Source organism: Crotalus tigris, unplaced genomic scaffold, assembly GCF_016545835.1.
Source record: "Crotalus tigris isolate CLP2741 ecotype Arizona unplaced genomic scaffold, ASM1654583v1 scf7180000018030.5226217, whole genome shotgun sequence".
Taxonomy (NCBI): Eukaryota; Metazoa; Chordata; class Lepidosauria; order Squamata; family Viperidae; genus Crotalus; species Crotalus tigris.
In genome coordinates, this window is record NW_024096786.1 from 4038819 (window position 1) to 4051496 (window position 12678).

Below are 12678 nucleotides of genomic sequence, written 5' to 3' on the forward strand. Positions count from 1 at the left end.
ATTTGCAGAAATGTGTAAAGATTATATATAGCCTTTGTTTACTTAAGGATTGAGTGAATTGTACCATTTAAGCAGGGATGCCTAACTTATGCAAGAAACTATCTTTAGATAAATAAGATAAGATAAGATAACCTTTATTGTCATTTTTATACTGTGGGCACAATGGCACACATCAAAAATGAAATTTAGTTGCCCGCTCTCAAAGTGAAACACATACATGACACACAGCTAATACATACTATGAACAACATATGTATAGACCCACATCCCTATGTAATATGTAATAAAACATACTATAACACACACACACTCACACATATATGTGTGTGTGTGTTTGTGTGTATATTGAAACACTGCCTACTTCTTGTAAGTAATCACATAGTTATGAAATGAAAAATTAGTTGTGATATAGATAGGAAATAAAGTTAAGCTAACACAACTGAGTTAAATAGTAATTTGGTATGTTAATTAGTCATTTCTTGGATGGACTTTTTATTGGCATATTTAGAAAGCAGATCATGACTGAAAAATCAGTGAATACAGACAGATCAAGAGATACAAATCAATTCTTTAAAATGTGGATTTCAGGAGCTGTTTCTTTAGATAGTAAATACATACTTCCCCAAATTACATGAATAAGCTTAGGTTGAGATACAGAATTCAATGGGAGTCAGAGCTTGCAAAGGAAACTGAAAACTGTCCATCTTTTCCTAAGACCATATTAGCAACTGAGACAGTTTCCTGACTTCGAATTCCACTTTGTTAATGAAGAAGCACAGAGAACTTCCAAACAACTTGGGTTGGGAAGCTTTGGATCATCTGACAAAAGTTTTGCTTCAGTTTATTGTTGGAGAACTTCATAACTACAAATGCTTTTGACCTGGTTCCTCTGTGCTTTTTCATGCAATTATGGAATATATTGACCCCTTTTTGGCTGGCATTAGAACATCGCTGGTGTGTCTGAGATGCACTTGTTCCAAAAGAAGCTGGGAAAAAGAATCCGCCTTCCTATATTTGCCAAAAGAAAACCCTGTTGGCCTTGCAATATTTTGCTGGCGGCTGAATAGCATGCTATCTCTTTAAAGGCAGGATAATTTTCTGAACTAGCTTGGTCAATTTGTTATGGTTTAAAACTGTGGAGCCAGCTGTCTGCAATCTGATGTAATGTTGCTATGGAAACTAGAAATGAAACACTTAAGCATTCACTACAGAATTTCTGCATCCGACATTAGCCAAAATAATTAAGACTTGAGCCATTAGGGGCTTTTGAATGAAAGGGGTGGGGGCTTACAGTGTGGTTGAAAACCAAGCTGTTCCTGTTTACAGTATTGCAATTCCATGTGTTTTCTTCTTTGAAATATGCAAAGAAGTCGCTTTGTAGAATTACTGCTTTCCATATAAAGGGTTATACACATTGTGGGGCCCTCTTTTTTGGCACAGAGTTACTGACTATGTTGAAACATTTTCAGGCAGAAATCTGCGTGCCTGTAGATGCAAATGACTCAAAGTTGTTGAATTGGAAGCATTCTGATCTCTGAGTGGGATAGCCAAAGTGCCACGTGCTGCAAAATGCTCCCTTTTGGTATTAATATGCAAATACCATTTGGGGAGGAAATTACTTAACATAGGGGCCAGTTCATACTTTTCCTGTAATGCATGTGTATTCAATGCAAAAGCATCTCGAAGAGCATTTTTTTCTGAACATATCCGAACACATATCCAAGTGCAAAGAGAAAGAGTGTATCTGTAAGGAGTTTTAAAATGTCCTGTTTTATTTTAGAATCCAAGCAGGACAATATGGCTGCATTTCTATTTGCACATAAAGCTAAATTGTTTGAATGATGACCCCAAGCCTAGTAGAGTGAAACAGTGACATCCAGATTGCAAGGAGTAATCGTTTGATCCTACTCTGCCCTAGTTGGACCCCAGTAGGAATTCTGTGTCTAGTTCTGGAGCATCACAGTTCAAAAATGACGATGGCTAAGGTGAGCCAACAAGATTATGAAAGAATGGTGGACCAAGTCCTGTGCACCCTCAGAAGGGGAAGTAGGTGGCAATTTTAGGTAAAAGTAAACGATTCCCCTATCCAGTCATGTGTGACTTTAGGACAGTGATGGCGAACCTATGGCACACGTGTCAGAGGTGGCACTCAGAGCCTTCTCTGTGAGCACATGCGTTATGCCCCTGAGATGGCAACCGTCCCTCTTCAACCAGCCGTCTGCTAACTCGCCGAGGTCCCACGTGGCCGGATGGATCCCAGCACAGCTGGTTTCCCTCCCCCCCATCCCATCCTTCCTGGCCTCTCATGCTCTCCTTTTCCTAGGCACAACCCACTGCATCGCCTCCTCAGCTGTCAGCCAGCTGTCCAGCTCAGAGGCGGCTTCTCTGAACTGCTGGTGCCAGGCTGCAGAGCCCCAGAATGCGCCGGTCGAGGGGCCGGCAGGCTGTGGCTGCTGATGGACACTGTCGGCCCTCATGTACTCGCTGGCCTCTGTGTGCGGGGGCCGATGGTGTCAGGTAGCAGCTGCCCTAGCCCCTGCCTCACCTTGCCCTGCGACAATGGCACCCCTGCCCTGCCTCATCTCAACCTGCAAGACAAGCCTCCTGCCCACTGCCCCACCTGCCAGAGATCCCCTGGATCTCCCCAGCCCTGCCCAGCCCCCACAGGCGTCCCTACAAGCAACATTAAAGTGACCATGCCCACCTTGGCCACACCCACCCAGCCTACCATGACCACCACAGCCACGCCCACCCAGTGGGCCACACCCACCTAGCACCCGGTGATAAATAAGTGGGTTTTGGGTTGCAGTTTGGGCACTTGGTCTCTAAAAGGTTCGCCATCACTGCTCTAGGAGGTAGTGCCCCATTTCTTAGCCAAAGGAGCCAGCGTTATCTGAAGACAATTCCGTGGTTATCTGACCAGTATGTCGAAGTGCATGGAACATGGTTACCTGCCCACCAAAGTGGTGCCTATTTATCTACTTGCATTTGCATGCTTTCGAAGTGCTTGGTTGGCAAGAGCTGGGATGAGTAACGGGAGCTCACCCCATCGTGTGGTGCTCAGATCTGAAAGCTAGGCTATCAGCTTTCCAACTGACAAGCTCAGCGTCTTTAACCGATGAGCCCTCATTTCCCCAGCTGGATACATATGGACATTATATACATTGCTGTTAAATAAAGCCTATTTTGTCCGACTCAAAACAGAGCCAGACAATAAGGCCCAATTTCAACCTGGCAACTTAAATGACCCAAAGCTCACCCACAGGAAGTTGCTTTTGGGGTTCTGAGCTGGGAGGCTGGAATTGGGATGAATTGGTCAGAGCTGTATGTGAAAGCAAAGGCTGAAATAAAGTCTTTGGAGAGTTCCAGCTGGAATCTTCTCCGCTCCTTGGAATGCAAGCCTGTACAGTGGCAGTTCTGTACTGTAAAAGCCAAGAATTAAGTCTCCCTCTTCTTCTTCTTTTTTTCTTTCTTTCTTTTGGTCTCCCCCTTTCTACTTTTGCGCACAGAAATTCTAAATGGGGCCAAACAGAGGAAGTAGCATATTGAGCACTGGGCCTGGTTTGAAAATGAGAGCTCTGATTTGGTTCACAAGGAATGGATTGTTTCAGCCTGTGGTGTCACTGCTGCTGGAGAGGGAGGATTCTTTATGTCTCTGTAATGCTGGATACTTGAGGGAAAACAGCTGGAACGGAGCAGGCAGCATCAGATGTGAGACCAAATGGGAAGCTGGGGAGTATGGGCTAAACTAAGTGCCTGCAAAGGTCAGAGTTTTCCTTTGGTCAATTCCTGAGGAATGCTTGGTCTGTATTAACAGCCAGTTTTGAGAGTCTTTAGAATGGGAAGCCTGGGATGGGGATAAGAGGGAAAAAATTCTATTTTATAATTAATAAAATACATCGGAGTGGAGAAGATGAGCTGTCCTCTTCCTTTCCCTCCCTTTCCCTCTTTCCCTCCCTCTCTCTCTCCCTCCCCACCTCCTCATTTTTGCTGCTGTTGCTGTTTTTGATTTTCCTTGTTAAGGCTGGAAAAAAGGAGTCAATGAGAATGTTTTAGTTCAGTGCAGAAAAGCAGTTTGTAACCAGGTTTTTCAAAGTGAAGTTTCGCCAGGCCAGGAAGACCCAAACCACAGGAGCTTAACTAACAGGGCTCAGAGAGTGCTAGGAAAGTGTCCTGCCTGGGCTGTGTAGGAAGGCAACGTGGAGTCTGCTATTATTACACAATGTACAGAGGCAGAGAGGAGGATGAGGGCTGGAACGCGTTTTGGTGCCTGAGACCTTACTTCGTGCTAATTTAGAAGTGAAAATGGTATGTTCCATTCTTTTTAAAATACTGGTGTGTGTGTGTGTGTGTGTGTGAGAGAGAGAGAGAGAGAGAGAGAGAGAGAGAGAGAGAGATTGTGAATATTCAGGATGAGAGATGAACTGTTTCAAAGTTTCAGGGCTTGCCTTGTTTTAGGACTCTGGAAAAAGGGACTCTTCCTTGCCTTTAGCTGTCTACTAACATTTCCTTTTGCTTCCCTGCCAGTCAAGAGAGCAATCAGATGATGAATCAGAAGAATCAGTGAAGTTTAAGAGACTGCATAAGTTGGTCAACTCAACTCGCAGAGTGAGAAAGAAATTGATTCGAGTGGAAGAAATTAAAAAGCCCAGCACTGAAGGTAAGAATTAACAGCTTTAACGAGAAGATGTGCTGGGTAGTGGTCAGAATGGTGCTGTGAAAAAAAGGAGAGGGTGGGGGGTGCCTCCCCTTTGGAAAAGCATATGAGAAACTTGCCGTAGGAAAAGAATAAACAGTTGGTCACCCTCTGAATTGATTTTCTCATGCGTTGTGCTCAAGTTAATCAGCAGGATGAGAATAGCTCTTTGCATTAGCAGTGTCATTTTATGGCTCTACTCTATTGTGTATACTCTGTTTTTCAGGTACAGTTATTTACCGTGGCTTTTTGTGTGACTGGGTTGTCTTTCTTCTTTTATTGCAACATAATTTATTGGGGACAGTCTCAAGTGTAAAGGCTATAGAGAGGTTATTATTGGTGGGTGGATGGACTATACCAGACAAACTTTCACCACCTTCCCCCCTCCCATCCTACAAAAGTCTGCAATCCCAAAGTGACTTTTTGGGGAGTGCACCTGGAGCAGAAAACTCTTATCAGCCAAGCAGAATTCCTCCTGAAACTGGACAGAAATGGGACAGTCTCCCTGATCCATAACCTTGACTACCAAATTCATTAGCATTCTTAGTTCTGCATTTGGCAATATAATAGGAGAATTTCCAAGGTGAGTATACACTTTTCCTGGAAGTGACTAATGTTTCAAGAGGTTTTCATTAATGAAATGTAATAGTACCAGACTAAGAGATTCTGGAGAGCAGAGTACTGGTAGGAGCAGAAGATACATTGCCTTTCTGGTTTTTTTTTTTTAAAAAAAGTAAATTTTCTAAAGCCTCTGTCACTTTGCTTCATTCTTGCTTTCCTCCCGCCGCCCAAGCCAAGAAATACGACTTGTAAATGAGCTGTGTTGTTCAGAGGGGTGAAAAACTGTAAAAGAAAATATGAGTGGGGCTTATCCCAAGGGTTAGAAAGCCAGTAAGTTTGTCATGGGATGCTGACCAAAACCACACCCTTCAAGTCTGGCAAAGGGTTCCTTCAGCAGACTTTCTGATGAGTCTGTCAGAAAATAGAGATGCATCACTTCAGTAGAAGTCAGAGAATGCCACAATTGATTCCATGGCAGAGAGAGATTTTAACCTTTTAAAGTAAAATACAATGAGTTTCATTTTTATAGCATTTATTTGGATTTGATTTAAAAATAAAATGACAATTGGACATTAAATATTATTCCACAGCAATAACTAATTAAGGTGTGTGTGTGTGTGTGTGTGTTTATTTAAATTTGGGGAAGGAGAGGCCTGATAGAGATGTGATTTTTTTCTGTGGCAATAAAAATACCTAAGGAACCTTTTCCAAGCTCTTGAAATCAAAGGCAAGGAAAGCTTGTTCCATACTCAGTTACTATACAGGTGTGACCATACAATTGGGAACAAAATTTCTGCTAAATGAGACATTTGTTAAGTGAGTTTTGCCCCATTTTACAACTTTTCTTGCCACAGTTGTTAAGTGAATCACTGCAGTTGGTAAATTAGCAACACGGTTGTTAAGGGAAAGTGGTTTCCCCATTAGCTTTGCTTGTCAGAAGGTCGCAAAAGATGATCACATGCACTCTCGACATTGCAACTGTCATAAATATGAGTCAGTTGCCGTCTGAATTTTGATCATGTGACCACGGGGATGGTGCAATGGTTGTAAGCGTAAAAAACGGTCATAAGTCACTTTTTTCAGTAACTTTGTAACTTTGAACAATCACTAAATGAACCGTTGTAACTCGAGGATTGCCTTTACTGGTTTCCTATGAACTTTTATCAGACCCTTATATTTTTTAAAATATATATAATTTTAAAATAATAAGGTTATGCAGGCTTATCCATACTTAGCCTGGGAAGAAAGATCAACAGAGAATAGGAATTTATCCTGACATATGTAGACACATATGTAGTAAGGGTTGGATTTGACCTCTAACTCAAAGCATTTTTTGTAGCTGAGACCAATGTACTTTTGGTCATTTGCTGTGGTAATACATCATCTTAATAGCTTATTATTTTGATGACTGCATTACAAGTCATAAAGGGGGGCATTTCAGCCTTCATCAGCTTCAAAATCTGAAGTTTTGATTGGAGCTAGTTGTAGGGACCATATATCATCTATGTTCAACTCCACCAGTTACCAGTTTGTCTTCAAGCACAAGCCGGAGTGTGTTTGGAACCAAATTACTAATACATAACATCTGCCATTTTCTCTGCCCCCCAAACTTCCAATGTCATCACTGTAGCTAGATTCTGGCCTTCCTCATAGACACATCTCTGATGCCATTATGCAAAGAGGTAAAGAACTGTCTTTATTTCCACGGTAAATTCTATTCCTTCCAGCTTTTCATGATTGGGTTTTGTTTTGTATTCTTAGGATTGAAACTTAATTATTTTAAGTTAGGTTAATTTATTTTCTGCAGAGCTTTTAGTCTGCGCTGTAATGTGAATATGTGGTTATTAATTTGTAGTGTATTTTAATCTTTCGGTTATCTGCTCTCCCAGCCAACATTTGAAGAATGTTTGTGTTTCTTTTTTTTTCTCATACAATGAGTCCTAGCTCTTGAATTTCTATAAATATGTAGACATTTCTTGCTATGACCTTTGTAAGCACAACATTAGCCTTTTTAGAGTTGATAAAACACAGTGCAGACTTTCCAGGATTTTACTTGAGAGGAGAATCAAATTAGTACACAAAACATTACAAGTTTTGAGTTCAATCAAAACATTTGGAACATTCAAATTAAAAGTTAAATATTCAGTGTATTTTGTTGAATTCTTTCCTTGCTGTATCTTGTTCTACTCTCAAAGTAGATAAATATGTCATAATATAGTATGGATTTTCCCCTTCTACTAATAAGCAGGAGGAGAAGGAAAGGATTTTTTAAAAAAAAATATAGCTTTCCAAAATGAGTATTTCTATTCATACATGACTTTCACTATATTCAGCATGACTATATGTAGATAGAGAGAGTGGGTTATGACACCTATCATTTTCCTTAACTTCTCCATGTAATCATAGACACGCAACAAGTTTACTTTCCTAGTTTTGCCCTTTCTTGCTTAAAATGGAACACTCAGTATGAAACCTCCCTCAGACAGAAGTTCTGTCCATGGTTTGCCAGATTAGTGCATACAAACATCTTAGGCAATAAATTTACAATTGATGACAATATTTTAAGCCCAAACTACCTATTTCTATTTTTAAATTCACTTCTTTGGCATAGTTTACAATTGTGTGTGCTAGAAACAAAACAGGCTATATCCAGAGCTGCTGCTCCTTCTGACATTCCTTTAAATATATGAAAACTGACAGATCATTCACTGCATTCCCCTTTCATTCATAAATTCAGTCTTCAGTATCTGTACTCCCATCATCACACCGGTTTTCCTTTGAACTTCCTATCTATTTCTCATTTTACTTTATTAACTACATATAAATAGTTGAATTTATCCTTGCACGGCAAATTCTATTCCTTTCAGCTTTTCACTATTGGATTATATATATTTTTGAGGGGTATTATTAGGATTGAAATTTATTTATTTAAGTTAGGTTAATTTATTTTCTGCAGAGAGTTGCCTTTCTCCAAAAATCATCTAATGTTGAGATATACATCAGTATGCCAGTATTGCTTCTATTGCATCTGTCTTATTTCTTGATGGTGCCCAGATTCTTCTGTTGTTCAACTACAAGAAGTCTTTGACTTACAACAGTTCATTTAGTCAACGTTCAAAGTTACAATGGCACTGGGGGAAAAAATGACTGATGATATACTTCTCCCTCCCTCCCTCCCTCCCTCCCTCCCTCCCTCCCTCCCTCTCCATTAGCTAGTGAGAACTAATATAATGGCATATTCCCTTTCAGGTGTGGATGAACACTCCTTTGATGCTCCCGCAGGACCAGATGGTAGATCGGCACTTTACTCTGGAATTCACAAGAAGCAACTCATTTTGGATAATTCCTCTGAAAAACAGCCAGATAATGAAAGTGATTCACTGATCTTATCTCCTTCATCTAGCAGCCTGGACACTTGGGGTACAAACAGGAAACTGCTTAAGACCTTCAGTAAATCTGATAGTCGTGGCCTTATAAAACCCCCCAAAAAGCTTGGGACATTCTTTTCTTATCCAGAAGAGGATAAAATACCCAAAGTTTGCCGTTCTTTAACAGATGGAGAAATGAAGAACCTTGGCTCTCTCAGTCATGGGGTAAGTAAAGAAAGCATTTGCTTTTATGACAGCAGGTGCAAGCATCATGTCCTGGTATCTTTGGAGGAAATCCAGAATATCAGGAAGCAGATCCGGCTAAAAAAGGCAGATCCTAATTATTCATGTTCTAGAGCTTTCCTCTGTCAGCGTCCTGCTAGGAAAGGTGTATCGCCTTCCATCTGCGATCTGCAGCTGCTTCATCACAAACCCAAGAGGCTAGGAAGAGGTGGAAGCTGTGGCTTCTCCAACAGAAGGCTTCGAGGGTGCAATTCAGTCAGCGAGTTCAATATCACATATGTGGTGGAAAGAAGCCTGTACAGTCACCTCAACCTATCGCATCTGGTGCGGCCCATGACTGACAGAACCTTGAGCAAAAGTGAAGAACAGGAATTGAGGCGGTGCCTACTGGAGGAAGAGGCGGCAGCAAAGAGGAAGTGGGCTGCTACAGTCGATCGCTGTACAAAAAGGGTTCTTTTGAGAATCCACCAAAAGTCTGTGAGTTTTCACCAAAGGTGGCCACAAGCTCCCATGAGGTTGCAGTCAGCATTGCTTGGTTTTTTTCCATGTTTGAAAGGCTTAACATTTCATTGCCTTTCTTTTCTCTTCCCTCAGTCCTCTCCTAATTACTGGCCAATGAGATAGTCTAATAAATATTGAGACACACTATTGTTTCTATGTTCCATATTTGCTTGAATCAACAATAGTAAGAAGAAATAAATAAATATATAACTAAATACATAGAGAGAACCTGTTTGTGCAATGTTAAGGCACCAGGCTAGGAAGTGGGAGTCTGTGAGTTCTAGTCCCATCTTAGCCATGAAAACCAGCTGGGTGACCTTGGGCCAGTCACTCTCTTTCAGCCCAACTCAGCTCATAGGATTGTTGTTCTGGGGAAAATAGGAGGAGGAAGTGGAAACTCGGGTTTATCACCTTGAGTTATTTATAAAAATAATAAAGGCAGGATAAATCTAAAACAAAATACATATAATTCTAATTAATGCCCTTGCATGCAGATGATAGATTCTGAACTCAGGAAATGTGGGGTGGTTCATATGATGCTGTCTGGCCCATCATGTGGAGAAAGGTATGCTTCAGATTTACAGATACAGAATTTTAGGTGTATGTTACAATTCACATTTCTATCCTACTAGATTGACAAAAAAAACCCACCCTCTCTTAAATTGGCTCCATGTGACTGATGAAAAGGTGCTGTGAATCTTTCCTAAAAAGGAATAGAAATACTGCATGGATGAAACTAGAGCAGGATCTTCATTCCCCCCCCCCTTTGGGGGGGCATTTTTTGTATCTTTCCAAATATCCCACACGTACTTGATATGTTTGTTTTTTCTGTACTGGCTCCCATATTTCTTCAGAGCCCCTCTGATGAGAGCAGCCCATCTGAAGCTTCTGCCAGTGTCATTGCTTCTTAACAAATTCTCAAGCCCTTTAGAAAGATTTGCAGCAAGTTGATTCCACTGGAGAAGAAAAGGTGGGAGGGGTCATTTCCATTATTTTTCTTGGCACAGTCACAAGGCTGCAAGCCCACCAACCAGCTCATTATGCTGCAGATGACAATACCCAGGGAAAGCAATTCCCATGCATTGCGATCTCGGCATAACTGTGGTTTTCCCAGCTGCCAAGCTAGTAGTGGTGATGAGTGGGTGATGTGGAGAAAAATCATATTTCTGTGTACTCTGCATCATTAACTCCTTTAAACATTGGGATTCATGCCAGGGTGGAAGAAGTGGAGAGACTCGTATTGGAATCTCAGCTTATTCTTTATCTCTGTATGCTGATTAGGTGTGGTAGAAGGGAGAAGTACGGTATTTGTATGTGTGTAAAAAAGAGAAAGGAAAGCAGTGAACTGAAGAGAAAATCAATAGATAAAAGAAAAAGATACACATAAAGAAGAAAGAGATAGAGGGAGAAAAGGGGGATCCTACCCATTTTTTTGACTGAGGATCCATCCATCATCACATTGTGTAGCTATTGATAATTTTCTTCCAGAAATATGGTTCTCAGTGATTATTAAAAAAAAAAAAAGATTGTCATTCTTAATTTTCACCAGGCAAAGATCTGTATAGATCAGTGGTTCTCAACCTTTTTAATGTCGCAACCCCCAACCGGTCGTAAGTCGAGGACTATTCAACCGGTTGTAAGTCGAGGACTACTCAACTGGTGCAGCACCGTTTGCAGAATGGGACTTTGGGTAGGCTGAGCAGGGAAGAGACAGCCTGGACAATTCCTATTGGCTTTTGAAAGCCAATAGAATTAGACTCTATTCAAGAGAGTCTATTCTATTGGCTTTCAAAAGCCAATAGAATAAAAGGGAATAGCACAGCTAAGGAAAAGGGGGAAAGAAAATGGCGGACTGCGTTGTTTGGCGACCCCCGTGAAATGGTCGTTTGACCCCAAATGGGGTCCCGACCCACAGGTTGAAAACCACTGGTATAGATCCTTTGCTCTGGGAAATATGCTTAGGATTGCAGGCCATAATTGCTCTGTAAAGTGAAACATTTATTTCCCAGCTCAGAGATAGGAAAGTAAGGATAAGAGCCAGGGATCTAAAGCCATCTGGGGAGTTCATAACTGGATTGTATTTTTGAACCAAGGTCTCGGGTTGAGGCAATCATGACTAGCATTCCAAGAAACTTAAGGAAAGAAAATTGATTCTGACTGACAAAATCTCATTTTTGCAAATTTGTAAACTATGGCTGCAGTTGACTAATAGCCATTGTAAAGCTATAATTTTTTTTTTCTAGGAGAATTTATTCTTTTTCTCCAATACTTTATATGTTAATTGTTTCTGCCCTACAGTGTAACATATTTTATTAAAATAATTTATTTGATGAAGATGGTATGTAGAGAATATTTCAGATGGTGAAATACACTTTTGTGCACAGTATGTGCTTATATAAGAAGCAATAACATACTCTCTAAAAAAAACCTTAACATTTTGTCCTGCAAATTATTTGATTATAAGCCTGTTACTATTACTTACTGTGTATTGCCAATATTGGTAGCAGGAATTGAACATTCTTATATGATGTGACCTAGGGACTCTACATACCTACAGTTTATAGCCCAGGTGGGAAATTCTGGGAGTTGAAGTCTACAGATCTTAAAGTTGTCACAGTTGAACACCCCTGCTATAGCCTGGGAAATACTAGATAAGCTGTAGGTGCCAGGCCTTTTCTGCTGTGGCATCCAGATTGTGGAATCTCTTCCCCCCACCCCCCACTCCCACCATCTATCCTTGTTAGTTGAGTTTCTGGAAATCCCTCAAGATCTGGTTATACCAGCAGAACTGGGGTCCCCAGGAATGTGTGAACTACAGTAGCAAGGTGCTCTGTTACTGTTAACATCTATTATTCTTTGTTTTAGTTTGGGTTTTCATATTTTTAATGTATTTATTAACACCTTTTAGCTCTGTTGTACCTTGCCCAGAATTGCTTGCTTGTGAGAGGGGTAGTTATATAAATTGGTCTAATAAATGGATATAATATAATAACTAGGATGTGCTTGGATTGCATTCTTGGAGAAAAAGCTATATCTCTTCCTTTTTTCATATAAAAACTTGGATTAAGCCCTCTTTTACAAAGATCAGATACTTTATACCCTGCTTGTGAATCTTAGGCACTATTCTACACTGTTTTTCTCTAAGATCATAATTCATGTTTACTGCAACCTCAGGAGCTATGGCACCCCTTGTCAATAGGACTGATTACATGTGTTGCTGTTATATATGTTATGGGCATTTAAATTTATTTTAGTGGCCCAAGGCATGCCTAGAACTTTTAAAGTATGTGCATGATCATTTCATTTAAG

At 40.6% G+C, this 12678-nt stretch overlaps 1 protein-coding gene across 4 annotated transcripts in view; it reads left to right on the plus strand.

Moving 5' to 3' along the window:
- The window catches only part of SASH1 (SAM and SH3 domain containing 1), a 590968-nt gene that overhangs the window by 543638 nt on the left and 34652 nt on the right, over window positions 1-12678 (plus strand). For all 4 annotated transcript variants that reach the window (XM_039346873.1, XM_039346876.1, XM_039346874.1 and 1 more), the window contains exons 9-10: window positions 4528-4660; window positions 8507-8850. In XM_039346873.1, the coding sequence (XP_039202807.1) occupies window positions 4528-4660; window positions 8507-8850 (477 nt within the window). The remainder of the gene's footprint in view (window positions 1-4527; window positions 4661-8506; window positions 8851-12678) is intronic.